Source organism: Lolium perenne, chromosome 6 (genome assembly GCF_019359855.2).
Source record: "Lolium perenne isolate Kyuss_39 chromosome 6, Kyuss_2.0, whole genome shotgun sequence".
Taxonomy (NCBI): domain Eukaryota; kingdom Viridiplantae; phylum Streptophyta; class Magnoliopsida; order Poales; family Poaceae; genus Lolium; species Lolium perenne.
Window position 1 is genome coordinate 193,422,289 of NC_067249.2, and position 21,743 is coordinate 193,444,031.

The 21,743-nt window shown below is 42.6% G+C and overlaps 1 protein-coding gene across 1 annotated transcript; it reads left to right on the plus strand.

The window, feature by feature from the left end:
- Positions 1-3,638: 3,638 nt before the first annotated feature.
- LOC127306564 (uncharacterized) lies at positions 3,639-8,190 on the plus strand. Its single transcript, XM_051337220.2, has 3 exons — positions 3,639-4,594; positions 5,167-5,310; positions 7,186-8,190. Exons 1-3 carry the CDS (start codon positions 3,714-3,716, stop codon positions 7,811-7,813), a joined length of 1,653 nt encoding a protein of 550 aa, XP_051193180.1. The 5' UTR covers positions 3,639-3,713; the 3' UTR covers positions 7,814-8,190.
- The last annotated feature ends 13,553 nt before the right edge of the window (positions 8,191-21,743 follow it).

Genomic DNA, 21,743 nt, shown 5'->3' on the forward strand with positions numbered 1-21,743 from the left:
CGCGATATTTTACTTGTCCGAGGTTTGATCTTCGGTATCACTCTATACCTTGTTCAACCTCGTCTCCTGACAAGTACTCTTTACTCGTACCGTGGTATGTGGTCTCTTATGAACTCATTCATATGCTTGCAAGACATTAGACGACATTCCACCGAGAGGGCCCAGAGTATATCTATCCGTCATCGGGATGGACAAATCCCACTGTTGATCCATATGCCTCAACTCATACTTTCCAGATACTTAATCCCACCTTTATAGCCACCCATTTACGCAGTGGTGTTTGGTGTAATCAAAGTACCTTTCCGGTATAAGTGATTTATATGATCTCATGGTCATAAGGACTAGGTAACTATGTATCGAAAGCTTATAGCAAATAACTTAATGACGACATCTTATGCTACGCTTAATTGGGTGTGTCCATTACATCATTCATACAATGACATAACCTTGTTATTAATAACATCCAATGTTCATGATTATGAAACTAATCATCCATTAATCAACAAGCTAGTTTAAGAGGCATACTAGGGACTTCTTGTTTGTCTACATATCACACATGTATTAATGTTTCGGTTAATACAATTATAGCATGATATATAAACATTTATCATAAACATAAAGATATAAACAATAACCACTTTATTATTGCCTCTAGGGCATATCTCCTTCATTTACTTGGTTTAATTAGTTAAATTTTGTAATGCTGACCCTCGTTGTGCCGAACAAACACTTCGGTGGAGTTGGGCACATAAACTGTTTTCTGACAGTTCGATATAAACCCTCTAGTCACCCTTGTGGGGAAAATCGCCCTTGTCGCATCATTATCCACTTTGAGTCCCAACGCTCGGTAAGAGTGTAGTTTCATTGCCATCAGATGGCAGCCACAATGCCACATGTCTCGGCCTTTTGTCGTGTGTATTTTGGGAAACACACGACAAAAAGATTCAATTATTGCACGGCAGCCACAACATCACATGTTCCTGTTCTTTGCCATCTGTACTCATGGAAAACACACAGCAAAGTCCCTCACTTAGGAAAAATCATTTGGTCTCTCAGCCTTCCACCACACTTATATACATATCTTAGGCCACACACAAGTTTGTGGTGGGTTCTGTCCCTCCGAAGCGCGATCTATGGCAAATCCCAGAGCCATGAGCCTAGCGTTGCCTCCCCCTCTAAATTTCTCGGAACAACGGTTAGCCAATGGAATTTTATGTTGGTTTGTGTTTAGTTAGTTCATAGGAAGATGGGAAGCCAAGACTGAGCCCGAGATCTCACAAGATTTCCTCCGGTGGACCCAACGTGGGAGTTCCCCACCATCGGTCCAAAACCTTTCCGAGTGACAACACATCCTTGTGAACTGGGTCACAACTGAGCACAAACTATTGGGTTCCTCAACCTTCCACCACACTTTTATACATATCTTAACAAACAAGTTGTGTGTGTGTGTGTGTGGGGGGGGGGGGGGGTTCCGCCACTCTGAAGCAACATGGTCTACCGCTCTTAAATTCTCCGAACATGGTTTGCCAATGTACTTTTCTCTTGGTTTGTGTTTGGTTAGTTCATAGGAACATGGCAAGCCAAGGTTGAGCCAAACAACTCGCAAGACTCCCTTCGGTGGAACTAGGGCTGGCAATGGGTACCCATGACCCGCATACTAGCCGGGTAAAAACCCAATAGGAGTACGTGTATGAGACAAAATATTACCCATGGGTTTATAAATGGGAAAATATCATACCTATTGGGTAGAGCAGGTAGGATCGTAGAACCCATACCCGCGTACCCATTCACGCATCTAAATTCGACAAGTGAGCCGGTGTAATGTTCTAAAGTACTTAATTTTACTCCTAATCATGCCTTCATGTTGCTAGGGGGAACCTCACGCTTCTCGGTCTCACAATCGTTGGTAGGTTAGTGATGATTAGACTCCTATTTAGGATCGCTTCACCTCATGTCACATTTTTTTGATTAATTTGATATGTTGTAAGCACGAGTAATTTAACCCACGAGTACCCATTTACCTTGCCAGGTGACGAGTATGGGGAAAAATTGTACCCGTTAACGGGTATGGGTGACGGGTAAGATTGAGGCGACGGGTACGGGTATGAGATGGCTCTACCCGTACCCATACCCTGTGAGTGCCATCCCTAGGTGGTACAGATGTGATAATTTCCCCATATAAGTCCAAAACCTCCCTGAGTGAAAGTGCATGCTCACGTCACACCTGGAGCAAACTATTGAGTATATCAACATTTCACCACACTTATATATAGATCTTAGGGCCACACATAACTTTTGGGTGGGTTCCTGCCTTCTGAAGCATGTCTAGGCCCAACACAGTCTACCCCTCTTAAATTCTCTGAACGATGGTTGGACAACGGAATTTTCTCTTGGTTTGTGTTTGGTTAGTTCATAGGAGCATGAGAATTAAGCCAAGGTTGAGCCCAAGATCTCACAAGATTCCCTCTAGTGGATCCGACATGGGAGTTTCCCCAATCAGTCCACAACTTGGTCTCATCTGGATGATTTGTATTCGGCGAATAGAAAGAAAACTGAGTGGGCTGTAACAAAGCACATATCTGAAACTGGTTACATCCAACAGCGCCTCGATAAGTCCATGTATGTTGGATATCCAACGGGTTATATTCAACGAACACATAGAACATAGAGGGGATGGGAGAAACAACACCACATAATGAGTTGTGAAATATGTGTCCAAAAGAGATGGCTATATATGGGGGTAGTCGGGCTCAAAGATTGTGGAAAACGAAGGCGGGGAGGAAACAATGGGAAATGGTTGTTTGCCGACTGTATTGCCACAAACACTCGACAAAGGATCCTTTTCCGTGTACATATAGGGAAACACAAATATTAGGGAAGGAAATGAATGCGCGCGCGGGAAGAGCACATTAGGAACTCCACATCGCGCATGAAGGAAATGGGGCGACGTGGCACAAATCTTGGACGTGTCTCTGTTAGGGGACACGCAACAAAGACCTATCGTCGTAACGACTCCATCAATTGTGGCCACCACGACATGTCCCAGGTGCTTGCCATGATAGATTTTTTGCGGTGAGCCTTTTCGAACACTGTCGTGTGCTGCACCTTTGCCGTGTGTTTTCTTCGGTGTTTACAGTGTTCAGTTTGCCGTGTGTTTTTGCCAATGTTTGTGGTGTGCGGAACCTTTGACATGTGTTTGTTTGGCCTGACTGGCAAAGCCCTTGTTTTCCGAGTTCTGGGCCATATTACACATGGATTCTGGTAGTGTATTATGACAACATTAGATACGCAATACTTATGTATTGATAACTACATGTATTATACTTTTTAAAGGCTCCATGTATTATAGTACTTGATACATGTATGCTTCCCAAGTGACTTTTATGGCTTCTTTTAGGTCGGTGTAAGGCAAGCGTCCTGAATTCCTGGCCTGATTTTTACCGTGCAGTCCGGCCCGTCGGTACTTATTTACCAGGCCTCCCGGCCCGTGCTGTTTTGCGTGTGGAGGACACTTTGCGTCTGCGATGAAAGAAGTCAGCGTGTTCCCCTCCATCCATGTCTCTTCTCCAGAGGAAAACAAGTATACAAGAACAGGATCGACTACCACTACCAGTGACTGCCAGTTCCCTCTCTCCTCGCGTCTCTCTCAGTCTCTCGCTCTCGCACAGACAATTTTGTCCTCTAGGGAGCCAGACCACACTTTTTTTTTGAACATGCAGACCACACATGAGACTCTCTCTCTCTTAAAGAAAAGACAGGCAATTTGCACAGCCATTTTCTCTCTCATATCATCTTCGTCTCTCTCTCTCCACCTTCTCTCACACACAAAAACAAAGCTATCTAGCTCAGGAGTTCGTGTGAATTGCCAAGAAGAAGCACGAACTAGCTCTAAGCTGTCTCGTAGCTGCTTGGTAGGTACAACCTGCATATATACATACGTACCACAACAGAGGGAGCGGGAGAGAGAGGTAGTCATGTGCGACTACTTCTTGCAGACGGTGGAGGGCGACCAGCATGCTGGAGACCTCACCGACATCGTCCGAGCTGGCGGCGCCATGCCGTCTGGCGCCACCGGTCCCCAATCGACGGCGACCGAGTGGCTGCAGCTCCCTACGGGCCCGATCCTCTTCCCGCCGGCCCAGTCGTCCTCGGACGGCTCCGGACCCAGCGTTGCCGACGCCTTCGGGGATCCGTTCTCCGGCCTCCAGGACCCCTTCATCAGCGACTACCCCTCCTCTTCCGGCAGTGCTGCCGCCGACTTCTACGACGCCGTAAAGAACGCAATGGATATCGGCATGGCCAACAAGCAAGTCGGCTTCGTCGACGCGGCTGGCTGCGGCGCCGGCGGTGGAGCTGTTGGTGCTGATGGAGGGATGTTGGACATGAGGAATCACCCTATGTTTGCGAGGGAGATGCCCATGTCTGGCGTGTCGCCGCGAGCAATCGGGCCGTACGCGGTCATGGGCGCTGGCGCGCCGAAGCTAGGCGTGCCGATGGCGGCGCACAGGCAGGCGGCTCTGGCACCGTGCTCGTTCGACGCGGCTGCGGGGCTGCAGATGACGTCGTCTCCGCGTTCCAACGGGATCAAGCGCAGGTTAGGCATCGGTCGTTACCTAGCTGTATCAAGTTAGATCTATACAAAAAATATCTTGATCAGTCAGCCATGAAGCATGCCTTGATTTCTATAGCTTCCTCCCGACAAGTGTAATTAAGGATGGAGGTTCCTTGTCGCGGAGGAAAGCACTGTTCAAGATTCGTAATTCAGGGAAAGTTTGCAGCTCCATTTTCCTGCTACCTTTCTTAGTTTTTCCTCATTCTGCAACTCCCAAGAATGTAAGGATCGAGACGAGGGAAGAAAATTTAATGCACGGCCCCTTTTGGGGTGTGACAAAAAACAGCAATATTTTGTAGGATAACAGAAAAAACAAGTGTTTTGGTTTGAGATTCGAGCTTCTAATTCTTCTGAAACACAAAAAGTAGGACGGGCATTATGCATATACTCAGCTAAACCTATTTTGATGTTTTCCCATCTCCTAATTTGTATTGCAGCAAACCCTAGTTTTCAGTTTTGTTTTGAGATGGTCAAACACATGTGCTGGACTACTGATTTCTTGCTCAATATTGTGCGTTGTCTGCTAAATGAAGGCGATGGTCTTGTGTTTGCAGGAAGAACCAGGCAAAGAAGGTGGTGTGCATCCCCGCACCTGCGGCAGCAGTACCCGGGAAGACCACTGGGGAGGTTGTTCCTTCTGATCTCTGGGCTTGGAGGAAGTATGGCCAGAAGCCTATCAAAGGCTCCCCCTACCCAAGGTATGACATGTATATCACATTAGTTTATCTCTGCACTACATGGTACTGTTGTATGGCCGCACATCTCTCTAGCTATTATCTGCTCCATGCATATATGCACCAGGTTATATATGCATGTAATAATTATGGCGATCATAACCATAATAAGATCGAGCATGCTAAAGCTCACACAGTTTGCTCTCCTCAATCAACAGAGAGAAACACTCAAACACATGAATATCTCCCTATTTTCTAGTACTGTTCTACCTGGTTAGTTGTAGAAGAGTATGATAAGGTATTGCAACTAGCATGTGGGGAAGGTTGTACTGCAGTACTCTCATGTTGTCTTTTTCATGGAGTTGTATTATTACTTTTTCCTTCCAACTTGACATCTGCAATCAATTGTACAGTTCAAACAATGTTTAGTGCATTTCAGTGGCCTCACACTTTCATATTTTACTTCATTGAGAAATAGGGTTGAGGTTTTTCCCCACTGGTGAAGCCTAGAAAACAATTTCGCATTGTTTTCTTCACAAAAGTATAATGTTTTGAGTTGAACAAACAAACTGAGCAAATATAATAATATTGATATTTCTGTCATATATTATCATTTTCCTTTTTTTTATTTAACTTCAGTTTGCGGCTTAGAATTGTCGCATGTAAGGTTATCAGAGGAAATTATTATATATGACCTTAGTTACTACTTTGTCAAACCAACTCTTTCTTCCATTCATCCAACATATATAAGTAAACCGATCATGCATGGGCTTACTATTTTTTTTGTTGGTGGCTACATCTTGAATATACACTGCTTCATTTTAAGATGTAGTTTGAACTAACCAAGTTTTTCCAATATTGGATTAACCTATCTAGTAAAAATTAACAAGCCTGTAATCAAGTTCATTTAGGTTGAGCTGACATGAAACTATATACAACTATACATAGATCCATTCATCTAAATCCACTCTTTGCAAATTATGAACGTCCTTTTTCCACTTCCCTTTGAAGTTATTTATCAAAACATATTTGTAAATCAATTAAATGTGAAATGTTTATAACCTTTATGACCGCCTATATATGTTCTTCATTTGTGGTGAATATAAATAAATATTTAAATGACATAAGGATAATAAACCGTTGATCATGGAATTAGCATCCCATTTGCTAAAAATGCACCATATATGTAACATATTGCTAAAATTTATACTCCACCTGTTTAAATACAAATAGATGTCCTTCTAACTTCTTAAAATTTCTAAAAATTAATATAGCTCTTCTTGAGTCCCAATGCAGTTTTAGTCACTATATTTCTTGCTTTTGCCCAAGGTCAATGTCATAAAATACAGCTAATTAGCTTATTTTTCTTGCATACATTGCTTTGTGAGGTAAAACATATGATACAATGAACATGAGAAGAAAAGGAGATCATAAAACGAACATTTCACTCACAGTTTCCATTCTTGTGCCTAACTCCAAGAGGTCGCCTTTTCTTTTGAAAGGGTGGAGCTAGCACAGCAATTGATGAATTTGTTCATAATATCGTTAACCAAAAAGGAAAAGTTTGTATCTTGCATTGTACGTCTCTACTACACCTACTCGTCTACATTTTTGTTAGATGTGTTAGAGAAGAAATAAGATTATCAATTCTTGAATATTATTTACCTAAACGTGTATTAATTCCATCCATGAAGTCTTTGAAATTGCACTTAAGCAAAAGGAAAATCGGTTTCCCCTCATGGCCACCAAACAATTCCCACCGATGTATCTAGGGTGTGGTACCGGTACATAACATACCATATATATGCTCTTAACTGATTAACTTTGGAATGCACTGATCTGCATAATACCACCAGAATACTTTTCTAATGATTTTTTTCACCATGGATGCATATCCAGAGGGTACTACAGGTGCAGCAGCTCCAAGGGGTGCCCTGCACGGAAGCAAGTGGAGCGCTGCCGGACAGACCCCAACATGCTGGTCATCACCTACAACTCGGAGCACAACCACCCATGGCCGACGCAGCGAAACGTGCTTGCCGGCTCCACGAGGTCCAACTACGCCAAGAATAGCACCAACACAGCTTCAGCTTCGTCGAAGAACAGCAACTCCTCCTCGCGCAACCAGCACAAGCCAGTCGTCAAGGCAGAACGGAAGGACCAATCTGCCGCGGCGGCCGCCGCCGCCGCGAGCACGACTACGAGCACCGGCAACAGCACACCTCCGTTGGCTGTGAAAGAAGAGGCGGAAATGGACAGAAGCATAGGCGACGATACTTCAGTCACGGTCGATCATCACAGTGACCATCTCCTGCAGCAGATGTTCAGCCAGAGCTACAGGCCGATGACGCCGGAGGCTGCCGGCAGCTACCACCACCACGATGACTTCTTCGCCGACCTCACCGAGCTGGACTCGGACCCTGTCAGCCTGATCTTCTCCACGGAGTACATGGAGGCCATGCCTGACAAGAGTGACAAGGAGAAGGCAGCAGCCAAGGACTTTGATCCATTATTCATGATGGACTGAGCGCCTGCAAGTGTTGTTACAACTTCTGCAGGGAGCTCATTTGAGAAAGTGGAGAGAGGTTTATCAGATATGACATTGATTAGTTACCTTAAAACATATTACCTTCGTTCCAAAATGTAGTATGTTTTGGAAACCTAATTTAGCATCTCAAAACATACTACATTTTAGTACGTAACAAGCTTGCATCGATGCATGTGCAAATGCAAACAACATGTTTGATCTCTAGCTAGCTAGATATAGGCTTGAAATAACCGTGAACATGACAAAGAGCAAGAAAAGGGAACTGAGTGTTTCGCTCTCTTTCCTTCTCTTCAGTTACATATACTGTGTGCTCCTTCTTTCTAATGTGATTGAGACTTGAGAGGGGTTTTGTTCAAGATGATCATATCCAGATATATGGTACATTTTTCTCTTTCTAAGGAGGCATGAGTACATGCATGGATATTCACTCCTCTTTCTCTCTCTCATGGTTCACTGTTATATAACAGAACACTATATTCTATGTGCTTGGCGAAAAGGATGGATCGACGGAGCATGTAAAGACATGTACTCTTCCAGACGTGACATAAAGCTTAGGTTGCAACTGTTTTAAACATGAAGTGCACTAGATGTGACATCAAATAACTCTCTCTCTTCTCATGGGCAGAATAGTGCAGCGTCTGGCTGTGATGAGAATCTCAAGAGAAAAATGTGAGAAAAAGTGCTGCCTCTTGCTTGCATGAGAAGGGAATATGTTGGGTCTGGCATGGTGCATACTTTTGTCTCCAGCTGCAAGAAATACATCTTTACTACTGGCCCACCTCTGTCATGCACACCTATGTCTACGTACGCACTCATTAATTGTACTAATACTTGTCATAAATTTAGGCAAAATATATGCCAAAACCTCTCTAGATTTATTGAATTATTGACAAGTAATTAAAACAGGAGGGGTACATATACTACCGCACAGAAGGTCTTTGCTATGTAAAAAAAAATACATGTTAAGAACCGTTCGGAACATGGCGACGCCGTTGCCGTGTCCTAGCACACGGCGAGGAAAAGGACGACGAACTCCTTTGTTGTGTGTTTTTTCCCCGGAACACGGCAAAGCTTTTGTCATATTTTTTTTTTTGCAGCACGGCGTAGAAAAGGAGGGTAACGGTGGCACACAATGCTAACGGTGATCGAGACACATCATCATGCCTTTGTCGTGTTCCTCCAAGAAAAACACACGGCAAAATCCAAGCCCTTTGTCGTGTGCTTGCTAACCCAGAACACGGTGACCCTCTCATCTTTGCCGTCTGTACTGTAAAAAGACACGACAACATGGCCATTTGGTCACCTTGGTCGTGCCAGGCAACACAGGTCCGCGGCGCGTGGCTGCTTTACCTTTTGTATTATATATTCAAGCATCATACTTCCTCCACGAGTAAGTGTAATTCTTCCGTTTGTATTAAATAAAACCTTTTAATGTGCGTATGATGCGGCGGTTTGTGGCTCTGTTCAAGGAATACATCCAACACTTGGCAATTATTCTCGAAAGCTTTGGCGGGGTAACCGGCCTCGGTACCAATTTCCAAAAAAAAAGTTCGGCCGTCCCCATTCGTTGTGGCAACTTGGATCTTGATGAAATCCTCAATGGCATTCCGGCAACTAGAACTTCCTTTCCCTTGCAATACCTCGGCCTCCCGCTCTCGGTTATATGTCTAAAAAGGGTGGACTTCCAACACCTTGAGGATAAATACACTGACAAACTTCCCACCTGGAACGGAAAGTATGTTACTACGGCCGTCCGCACCGCTTTGGTAAAATCGATGCTTGCCTCCCAAGCTATTTACCATCTCACCCCTCTCAACATACCTTCGGAATCTCTTAAGTTCATCAACAAAATTGAGAGGGCCTTGCTTTGGTCCACCAAGGATACTACCACCGGCCCCAAGTGCAAAGTTAATTGGGATTTGGTGTGTCACCCTGATGACCCACAAGTATAGGGGGTGTATCGTAGTATCTTCGATAAGTAAGAATGTCGATCCCAACGAGGAGCAGAAGGTGTTGACAAGTAGTTTCGATGAAGGATTCACTGTAAATGCTCACAGACAAGTATTCAGAGGGTTTTAATGTAACAGATGAATAAAGTACGAGTAAGTAAGGTGCGAGAGTAACAATTTCAGCGAGTGGCCCAATCCTTTTTAGCATAAAGGACAAGCCGGTTTGTTTACTTATAATGACCAAACGTTCCTGAGGACACACGGGATTTTAGTCTAGTGCTTTCGCTACATACGGCTAATTAATCTTCATTGTTTTGATAAGTGTTGTGTGGGTGAACCTATGCTAATGTACCGCCCTTCCTAGGACTAATACAAACTTGTGATTATACCCCTTGCAAGCATCCGCAACTACAAGAAAGTAATTAAGAATAAATCTAACCACAGCCTTAAACTCTGAGATCCTGCTATCCCTCCTGCATCGATATACCAACGGGGGTTTAGGTTTCTGTCACTCCGGCAACCCCGCAATTAGCAAACGAATACAAGATGCATTCCCCTAGGCCCATGAAGGTGAAGTGTCATGTAGTCGACGTTCACATGACACCACTAGAAGAATAACACCACAACTTAAATATCATAACATTGAATATTACTCAACCATGGTTCACTACTAACATTTAGACTTCACCCATGTCCTCAAGAACTAAACGAACTACTCACGAGACATCATATGGAACATGATCAGAGGTGATATGATGATGAATAACAATCTAAACATAAACCTTGGTTCAACGGTTTCACTCAATAGCATCAACAACAAGTAGAAATCAATACCGGGAGAGTTTTCCCTATCAAACAATCAAGATCAAACCCAAATTGCTACGGCGGTGACGATGTGCAGCGGTGGAGACGGCGGTGATGATGGTGGAGATGATGGTGATGGTGATGGAGATGATGTCCAGCTCGATGACGGTGACGATGGCGTCGATTTCCCCCTCCGGGAGGGAATTTCCCCGGCGGATCTCAGCCGCCGGAGAGCTCTTTTCTCTCTGGTGTTCTCCGCCCCGCAGAGGCGGTCAGAACTCTTCGCGAGGTACCCTCTCGTGGCTTAGGTCTTCGGACGAAGGATTTCGCGAAGAAAAGGAGGCGAGAGAGGCTGTGGGGCCCCCTCCTCACCAGGTGGCGCGGCCGGAGCCATGGGCCGCGCCGCCTGTGGTCTGGGCCCACCTTGGGTCCCCTCGGCTCCCCCTTCTGGCTTCCTTCGTCATCTGGAAAAATAGGATTTTTGGTATAATTTCCTTCCACAGTTGATCTTCCGAAATATTGCATTCTGACGGTGCTTTTTCCAGCAGAATCCTGGCTCCGGTGCTTGATCCTCCAATAATGATGAAACATGCAAAATAGATGAAATAACATAAGTATTGTGTCCAAATATGAAATATATCAATGAATAACAGCAAATTATGATATAAAATAGTGATGCAAATTGGACGTATCAACTCCCCCCAAGCTTAGACTTCGCTTGTCCCCAAGCGAAACTGAACTCGGTAAACAGGACCACATGTTTATGGAGTGAAGAGTCGATAAATAAAATACGGACAAGAAGCATCATATTCATTCACACAAATCATTCTAGTAAACAACTCCCTCATATAATTCAACTTGAAACAAGTATAAGGTAATCACAAACAAAGGTGCATAAGAAATCATAGTTGGTGATGGTAAACTTCGTTCTTGGTCAAAGAACAGTTAACAGATTATACTTATCTATTGAGCAGCGCTCTTATGTTAAAGCTTATGATAAACTTGCATACTCAATCATAATGATCATTGATAACTTGCAAAGCTATATTCATTCAGATAAAACTTGTACTAAACAAGGAAGAATAAAAGACATGATGAAGCAAATCACAATATAATGGTTTGATCACAACAACTCAAATGCTTGCTTGAGATGGAGGGAAATAGGTTTACTGACTCAACATAGAGTAAAAAGACAGGCCCTTCGCAGAGGGAAGTAGGGATTAAATCATGTGCTAGAGCCTTTTCAGTTTTGAAATCATATAAAGAGAATAAAAGTAAAGTTTTGAGAGGTGTTTGTTGTTGTCAACGACTGGTAGCGGGTACTCTAACCCCCTTGCCAGACAAACCTTCAAAGAGCGGCTCCCATTTTATTTTCATTTTGTGTGGCACTCCTTCCAACCTTTCTTTCACAAACCATGGCTAACCGAATCCTCGGGTGCCTGCCAACAATCTCATACCATGAAGGAGTGCCTTTTTATTTTAGTTTTATTATGATGACACTCCCCCCAACCTTTGCTTACACAAGCCATGGCTAACCGAATCCTCGGGTGCCGTCCATCAATCACATACCATGGAGGAGTGTCTAATTAGTTTAATTAATTTGGGACTGGGAATCCCATTGCCAGCTCTTTTTGCAAAATTATTGGATAAGAGGATGAAGCCACTAGTCCATTGGTGAAAGTTGCCCAACAAGATTGAAAGATAAAACACCACATACTTCCTCATGAGCTATAAAACATTGACACAAATAAGAGATACTAAATTTTGAATTGTTTAAAGGTAGCACATGAAGTATTTACTTGGAATGGCAGAAAATACCATGCAGTAGGTAGGTATGGTGGACACAAATGACATAGGTTTGGGTTAAGGTTTGGATGCACGAGAAGTATTCCCTCTCAGTACAGGTCTTTGGCTAGCAAGGTTAATTAGCAAGCATAAGAATTGAAGGAAACAAACAAATATACATGTGATAGAAACAATCATGCATCTTCCTTGTAAGCACAAACAATTTTAACTTCAGAATAATAAGCTATGAGCTAACAAGAAAGAAAGACAATGAAACAACTACATGTATTTCTCTTTTCTACTTAAACCTCAAAGTGTTGTTGCTATTGACCAATGCTAAGTTTGCCAAAACCAAATAGATTTATTCGATGCTCCCAAAGTGATACCAATACTAAGAACAAGGTAAATCATATAATAGAATTGCAAACTAAAATAAGGTGTGCAATATGTAAATGATAAGACTTCTCATTAATATTTCATAACGATAACTCACACCAAGGGATACATAGACAACCAACTAAAGGAGAGATACTTCCACACTGCAACCCATCTTATATGATAACTTCCCTACTCATGATATGACACTACTTGACAGTAAAAAGTAAAAGGTAGTGATGATGTGATACCGCGGCACTCCCCCAAGCTTGGAACAAACCAAGGGGATGCCAATACCGATGATGAATTACTCCTTTGGCGGTGGTGGTGATGAATTCCTCACAAGCTTCTCCACAAGCTCCTGAAGCTCATCAATCTTGTACATGAGGTTGCGGATCATCTCCGAATTGTGCTCGACGCGATTAAGAAGTATGTCCGACGGCGAGTCCCAATTCTTGGAGTTATTTCCCCACCCTTCAGCTTCAGGCTTCGTCCTTCCTGCGGTGTTAGAACGATCTATATCCCAATTGCTAGGCAATGCTGCCTTGGGAGTCCTTTCAATTTGATTATTGTAGATTAGATTGCGGGAGGGATGGTAAGTGCCTGAAGAAGATGTCTTTGGAGCTAGGTAATGACGTGGAACTCCTCCTCCGGTGCTAATCCGTGCGCTCTTCTTGGCGTTGAACGGGTTTGACACCACTCCGATGCTTGCAATGGTGGTGCGCGGGCGTACTTGCGGAACTTCTTCGACTTCCTCTTCATCCTCCTTCACTTCTTCCTTCAACTCGGGGTCTTGAATACCTTCCTCTGAAGGCTCCTTGTCCTTGTTGTGGGAGACCATGGTGCTTCTAGATCAAAGACAAATCCTGGCAGAAACAGCTTGAAACAAAACACGTCGAGAAAATGATATACGGACCTCCAGGGGTCCAGGGGATTATATAGCAAAAAATTTCACAACAAACGGAAAGTACCAGGTCAAACCAGAGTCGGAAAGAGGCGACGAGGCGGCCTCCTCATAGGGCGGCGCGGCCAGGGTAGGGCCCGCGCCGGCCTATGGGGGCGCCCCCTCGTGCGTCTCTTCCACTCCGTTTCGATCTCGTAATTTTTCATATTTTCCAAAAACAGCAAAAACATTGTTCGGAAAGTAAATTGCGGACTTTTTATTACCAGTACTGTTACCTATTCAAAGTCGAGCTCTGGCGGACTGTCAATTTGTCCTTTGATGAAAGCCTCCGGTGTTTCCACTCGAATAATATCAACATCAACATTATAAGAATCACCTGAGATATAATGCTTGAGTCTTTGTCCATTCACCACTTGTGTGGCATTACCTTGGAGAGAGCTAATTTTTATTGCTCCTGAACGATACACTTCCTCAACAACATATGGTCCTTCCCATTTCGAGAGCAATTTCCCTGCAAAGAATCTGAGACAAGACCGATACAATAGGACTTTATCCCCAATATTAAATTCTCTCTTGATAATCCTTCTATCATGCCATTTTTTAACTTTCTCTTTAAAGAGTTTAGCATTTTCATAAGCTTCACTTCTCCATTCATCTGGAGAACTCAATTGCAGCAACCTCTTATTACCAGCTAGTTTAGGATCTTTATTCAATTCTCTAACAGCCCAATAAGCTTTGTGCTCTAGTTCTAAGGGTAAATGACAAGCTTTTCCATAAACCATTTTATAAGGTGACATTCCCATGGGGTTTTTATAAGCAGTTCTATAAGCCCATAATGCTTCCTTCAATTTACTAGCCCAATTCTTTCTAGTTTTATTAACAGTCTTTTGCAAGATAGATTTAATTTCTCTATTTGATAATTCTACTTGCCCACTAATTTGAGGATGATAAGCAGAAGCAATTCTATGATTAATGCCATATTTAGCAAGAGTTTTTCTAAAACCACCATGAATAAAATGAGAACCTCCATCAGTCATAATATATCTAGGAACTCCAAATCGAGGAAAAATAATATCTAAAAGCATTCTTAAAGAGGTCTCACCATCAGCACTTTTTGTAGGTATGGCTTCCACCCATTTAGTAACATAATCAACAGCAACAAGTATATGAGTGTTACCTTCTGAAGAGGGAAAGGGTCCCATGAAGTCAAATCCCCAACAGTCGAACGGTTCAATAACAAGAGTATAATTCATAGGCATTTCATTGCGTCTGGAGATATTACCAACCCTTTGGCATTCATCACAAGATAAAATAAACTTCCTTGCATCTTTGAAGAGAGTTGGCCAATAAAAACCTAATTGTAGAACCTTTTGCACGGTTCTATCTCCGGCGTGATGTCCTCCATAAGCACTCCCATGACATTTACTCAATATCTCCTGCTGTTCATATTCGGGAACACATCTTCGCAGAATACCATCCACTCCTTCTTTATATAAGTGTGGGTCATCCCAGAAATAATGCCTCAAGTCATAAAAGAATTTCCTCCTTTCTTTGAGCTGAAAAGGTCGGAGGCAAGTACTTGGAAACAATAAAGTTAGCATAATCAGCATACCAAGGACTGTCTCGCGAGCTCACCTTTATTACAGCCAATTGTTCATTTGGAAAATTATCATTAACAGGAACAGGATCATAAGCAATATTTTCCAATCTAGACAAATTATCAGCAACAGGATTATCAGCACCTTTCCTATCTACAATATGTAAATCAAATTCTTGCAACAAAAGTACCCATCTAATAAGCCTTGGCTTAGCATCTTTCTTTTGCATAAGGTATCCGATTGCGAGATGATCGTATGAATAGTAACTTTTGAATCAACAATATAAGATCTAAACTTATCACAAGCAAAGACTACAGCTAACAATTCTTTTTCAGTAGTAGCATAATTTCTTTGAGCAGCATCAAGAGTTTTACTAGCATAATGAATAACATTCAATTTTTTATTTACTCGCTGTCCAAGAACAGCGCCTACAGCAAAATCACTAGCATCACACATAATTTCAAATGGTAAGTTTCAATCAGGAGGTTCAACTATAGGAGCAGTTGTTAAGGCTTTCTTTAGAGTTTCAAAAGCTTCCTTACAATCATCATCAAAAACAAAAGGTACATCTTTTTGAAGAAGATTAGTAAAAGGTTTTGAAATCTTAGAGAAGTCTTTAATAAACCTCCTATAAAACCCAGCATGACCAAGAACACTATGAATACCTTTAACATCCCTAGGATAGGGCATCTTCTCAATTGCTTCAACTTTAGCTCTATCAACTTCAATACCTCTCTCGGAAATTTTATGTCCCAATACAATTCCTTCATTAACCATAAAGTGGCATTTCTCCCAATTAAGAACAAGGTTAGTTTCTTCACATCTCTGCAAAACTTTATCAAGGTTCCGCAAACAATTATCAAAAGAATTCCCATAGACAGAAAAATCATCCATGAATACCTCTACAATACTCTCGCAAAAGCCATGAAAAATAGCAGACATGCATCTTTGAAAAGTAGTAGGAGCATTACATAAACCAAAAGGCATACGTCTATAAGCATAGGTTCCATAGGGACAAGTGAAAGTGGTTTTCTCTTGATCCTTAGTTTTAACAGCAATTTGTGAAAACCCAGAATAACCATCAAGAAAGCAAAAATGAGTATTTTTGGATAACCTTTCTAACATTTGATCAATAAAAGGCAAAGGATAATGATCTTTCTTAGTAACTTTATTAACTTTACGAAAATCAATGCACATTCTATAACCTACAACTACTCTTTGAGGTATGAGCTCATCATTATCATTAGGCACAACAGTCATTCCTCCTTTCTTAGGAACACAATGCACAGGACTAACCCATCTACTATCAGCAATAGGATATATAATACCAGCTTCAAGAAGTCGTAATACCTCATTTCTTACCACATCCTTCATCTTAGGAATTAGACGACGCTGAGGTTCAACAACAGGCTTCGCATCATCTTCCATATTAATGGCGTGTTGGCAAATAGAGGGAGAAATCCCCTTCAAGTCATCAAGAGTGTAGCCAATAGCACCTCGGTGTTTCTTCAATATTTCCAATAGCCTTTCTTCTTCAAACTCTGTAAGCTTAGAACTAATAATAACAGGATATATTTTCTTATCATCAATATGAGCATATTTAAGATTATCAGGCAAAGGTTTTAAATCAAAGACAGGATCTTCCTTTGGTGGCGGTGTTGTACCCAGATCTTCCACCGGTAAATCATGCTTAAGAATAGGTTGGCGAAGAAAAATTTCCTCAAGCTCATCTCTTTCTTTCCTAAAAACTTCACTCTCGCTATTCTCCAAATGTTGCTGCAAAGGATTATTAGGAACAAGAACAATAGATGCACACTTTTCAAATTTAAAATCATCATTAGGCAAATCAGCTTTATAAGGAGTTTTCGTAAATTTAGAGAAGTTAAACTCATAAGATTCACCAGCAAATTTAGTCAAAATTTTCTCTTTCTTGCAATCTATAATAGCTCCACAAGTATTTAGAAAAGGTCTACCAAAAATGATAGGACAATAATCACTAGCAGCAGAACCAAGTACCAAAAAGTCGGCAGGATATTTAATCTTACCACATAGAACTTCCACATCTCGAACAATACCAATTGGAGAAATAGTTTCTCTATTAGCCAGCTGAATAACCACATCAATATCTTCAAGTTCACAAGAATCAATTTCGTGCATAATCTCCGTGTAAAGCTCATAAGGAATAGCACTAACACTTGCACCAATATCACATAAACCATAATAGCAATGATCACCAATAGCATTGGAACACTAACTTGTTTGGGTTTATTAGGATGTGAAACAATATTAGAAGCATCTTCACAGAAAATAATATGACCATCCTCCACATTTTCAGTCACAAGATCTTTAACTATTGCAACAGCAGGTTCAACTTTTATTTGTTCTTCAGGTTCTATAGGTTTCTTTTCACTTTTATGAACCGCACTATTTATAACAGAGTACTCCTTCATTTTAGCAGGGAAAGGAGTTTTTTCAATATAAGCTTCAGGAATAACATGATCCACAGTTTCAACTACAACACATTTATTTATAGATGAATCAATTTTATCTTTATACGGTTCATGAAACTTATCAAAATTCTTCTTAGGCAATTCATAATGAGAGGCAAAAGCTTTATAAAGATTTGCAGCAACTTGAGAATCAAGACCATAAGTAGCACTCATATTACGAAATTTATCAGTATCCATAAAAGCTTCAATGCATTTGTAATCATAATTTATACCTGATTCTCTATCTTTGTCGTTCTCCCATCCTTCAGTATTTTCCTGGATCCGATTAAGAAGGTCCCTTTTAAACTCTTCTTTGTTGCGCGTGAATGATCCAGAACAAGAAGTATCCAGCAAGGTATTGTCTTCAAAAGAAAGTCTTGCATAGAAATTATCAATAATAACATTACCAGGAAGCTCATGAATGGGGCATTTGAGCATTAAAGACTTCAATCTCCCCCACGCTTGGGCAATACTCTCTCCATCATGAGGCCAAAAATTATATATGCGGTTCCGATCCTTATGAATTTCACTTGGAGGATAGAACTTAGAATAAAACCGGGGCACAATATCATTCCATTCAAGAGAATCCCCATTATCCAGTAATTTATACCAATGCGCCGCTTTACCAGACAGCGATATAGAGAATAGTTTCTTCCTCACTTCATCCATAGCAATAGATGCACACTTGAATAAACCGCATAATTCATGTAAGAACAGTAAATGATCTCCAGGGTGAACAGTTCCATCCCCTGTATAACGGTTATCCACTACACGTTCAATAATTTTCATAGGTATTTTGTATGGTATCTCTTCCTCACCTGGCGCCTCATCCACTACCTTTGCAGTAGTAGTAGATTTCCCAAATAAACACTCAAGAGAAGATCTCTCCATAATGAATTATGGCAGCAGGCAGAAATAAAATCAGCACAAACAGTAGAAATTTCCCTTACCAATTCCACTTACCAATAGCGCTTCACTCCCCTGCAACGGCGCAGAAAATAGTCTTGATGACCCACAAGTATAGGGGGTGTATCGTAGTATCTTCGATAAGTAAGAATGTCGATCCCAACGAGGAGCAGAAGGTGTTGACAAGTAGTTTCGATGAAGGATTCACTGTAAATGCTCACAGACAAGTATTCAGGGGGTTTTAATGTAACAGATGAATAAAGTACGAGTAAGTAAGGTGCGAGAGTAACAATTTCAGCGAGTGGCCCAATCCTTTTTAGCACAAAGGACAAGCCGGTTTGTTTACTTATAATGACCAAACGTTCCTGAGGACACACGGGATTTTAGTCTAGTGCTTTCGCTACATACGGCTAATTAATCTTCATTGTTTTGATAAGTGTTGTGTGGGTGAACCTATGCTAATGTACCACCCTTCCTAGGACTAATACAAACTTGTGATTATACCCCTTGCAAGCATCCGCAACTACAAGAAAGTAATTAAGAATAAATCTAACCACAGCCTTAAACTCTGAGATCCTGCTATCCCTCTTGCATCGATATACCAACGGGGGTTTAGGTTTCTGTCACTCCGGCAACCCCGCAATTAGCAAACGAATACAAGATGCATTCCCCTAGGCCCATGAAGGTGAAGTGTCATGTAGTCGACGTTCACATGACACCACTAGAAGAATAACACCACAACTTAAATATCATAACATTGAATATTACTCAACCATGGTTCACTACTAACATTTAGACTTCACCCATGTCCTCAAGAACTAAACGAACTACTCACGAGACATCATATGGAACATGATCAGAGGTGATATGATGATGAATAACAACCTGAACATAAACCTTGGTTCAACGGTTTCACTCAATAGCATCAACAACAAGTAGAAATCAATACCGGGAGAGTTTCCCCTATCAAACAGTCAAGATCAAACCCAAATTGCTACGGCGGTGACGATGTGCAGCGGTGGAGACGGCGGTGATGATGGTGGAGATGATGGTGATGGTGATGGAGATGATGTCCAGCTTGATGACGGTGACGATGGCGTCGATTTCCCCCTCCGGGAGGGAATTTCCCCGGCGGATCTCAGCCGCCGGAGAGCTCTTTTCTCTCTGGTGTTCTCCGCCCCGCAGAGGCGGCTGTAACTCTTCGCGAGGTACCCTCTGTGGCTTAGGTCTTCGGGACAAAGGATTTCGCGAAGAAAAGGAGGCGAGAGGGGCTGTGGGGCCCCCTCCTCACCAGGTGGCGCGGCCAGGCCATGGGCCGCGCCGGCCTGTGGTCTGGGCCCACCTTGGGTCCCCTCGGCTCCCCCTTCTGGCGTCCTTCGTCATCTGGAAAAATAGGATTTTTGGTATAATTTCCTTTCACAGTTGATCTTCCGAAATATTGCATTCTGACGGTGCTTTTTCCAGCAGAATCCTGGCTCCGGTGCTTGATCCTCCAATAATGATGAAACATGCAAAATAGATGAAATAACATAAGTATTGTGTCCAAATATGAAATATATCAATGAATAACAGCAAATTATGATATAAAATAGTGATGCAAATTGGACGTATCACACCCCTAGACGCTTGGAGGGCTCGGGATTCTTCATACGGAGAAAGTTTCTACGGCCCTTAGACTTCGTTGGCCTTGGCTTAAATGGAAATGCACAACAAAAATTTGGGTTGGTTATGGGAACTCTTGCTCATTTGAGGATATGAAAATCGTCTATGCCATCACCACTATCATCCTTGGAAATGGGAAAAGATGCCATTTTGGCATGCTCCTTCGCTTCAAGGTAGGAAGCCCATTGACATTATACCTGGCCATGGGCAGCCCGGCCCGGTCATCCCGCCCCAAAATTCCCGGGCCAAGCCCGACCCGACCATGTCTTTGGGCCGAGCCTGGGCCTGATTTTGTGGCCCGATGCTTGGGCCGGGCCAGGCCTGGGCCTTGATTTCATGTGTTTTACTGAAGCGGCCCGGCCCGAGGCCTGAGGCCTGAGGCCCGAAGGGCTTTCTCCTTGATGGGTCGGGCTTGGGCCACTTTTTTAGGCCCGACGGTCAGGCCGGGCCGGGCCTGGGCCAGGATTTTTTGCATCGGGCTTTGGTCGGCCTGGCCCGAGGCCCGGCCGGCCCGAGAAATGCACAGGTATAATTGAGATTGCTCTGCTTATGTACGTCTCGTCCAAGAGAAAGAATTGGAAGGTATCTCAAGTGCTTCATGATGTAGCATGGATGGGCAAAATCGACTTGGAGCGTGATTTCACCGCAAATGGGCAACTCTCTCAATTTTCGGAGCTTTGGTCCCTTGCGGCGAAAGTGAATATTAATGAAGACGTGGATGATGACATTGTTTGGAAACTCACCGCAAATGGGCAATAGTCCGCTAAGTTGGCCTATGAGGTGCAATTCTTGGGTTCAATCTCCTTGACCATGAACACGATGGCTTGGAAAGATTGGGCACCTCCCAAGGTCAAGTTCTTCGCGTGGCTTGCGAAACAAAATAGGATTTGGACTGCAGACCGGTTGGAGAAGCGGGGATGGCCAAATTGTGGGCTTTGCCCTGTTGGTAAACAATGCACGGAAACCGTGGCTCACCTTTTCTTGCATTGCCAGTCCACCACCCGCCTTTTGAGCCTCTCTAAGGATTGTTTGGGTATCCCCGAGCTCAACCCAATTGTCAATGGACATGACTCGGCATCTTGGAATGGTGGAACATGTTGTCGGGAGGCTCTACATCGAACTGCAAGGCCATGTCATCCCTAAACATGCTTGTCTTTGGGATATATGGAACCAATGCAACGCTAGGGTCTTCCACAATAAGCAAGCTCTCTTGCACATAGTCTTCTATAAGATTAAAAAAGAGGCGCGCCTTTGGGTGTTGGCGGGTGCCAAGCGTTTGGGGAAATTATTCCGGGAGAGTAATCCGTGTAATTTTATCTTATGGTCTTGTAAAAAAACTATTCTTAATTGATTGAATAGGGCAAAGCTTTTGCCCCCATTAAATAAATCTTTAAAATTTGACCAACATAATGGGAAAGAGTAGCAACAAATACATCG

Coding starts and splice junctions, on each gene's coding strand:
- LOC127306564 (XM_051337220.2), top strand. CDS start 3,714: ATGCAGACCACACATGAGACTCTCTCTCTCTTAAAGAAAAGACAGGCA. Junction 4,595..5,166: donor TCCAACGGGATCAAGCGCAG/GTTAGGCATCGG, acceptor TTGTGTTTGCAG/GAAGAACCAGGCAAAGAAGG. Junction 5,311..7,185: donor AAAGGCTCCCCCTACCCAAG/GTATGACATGTA, acceptor ATGCATATCCAG/AGGGTACTACAGGTGCAGCA.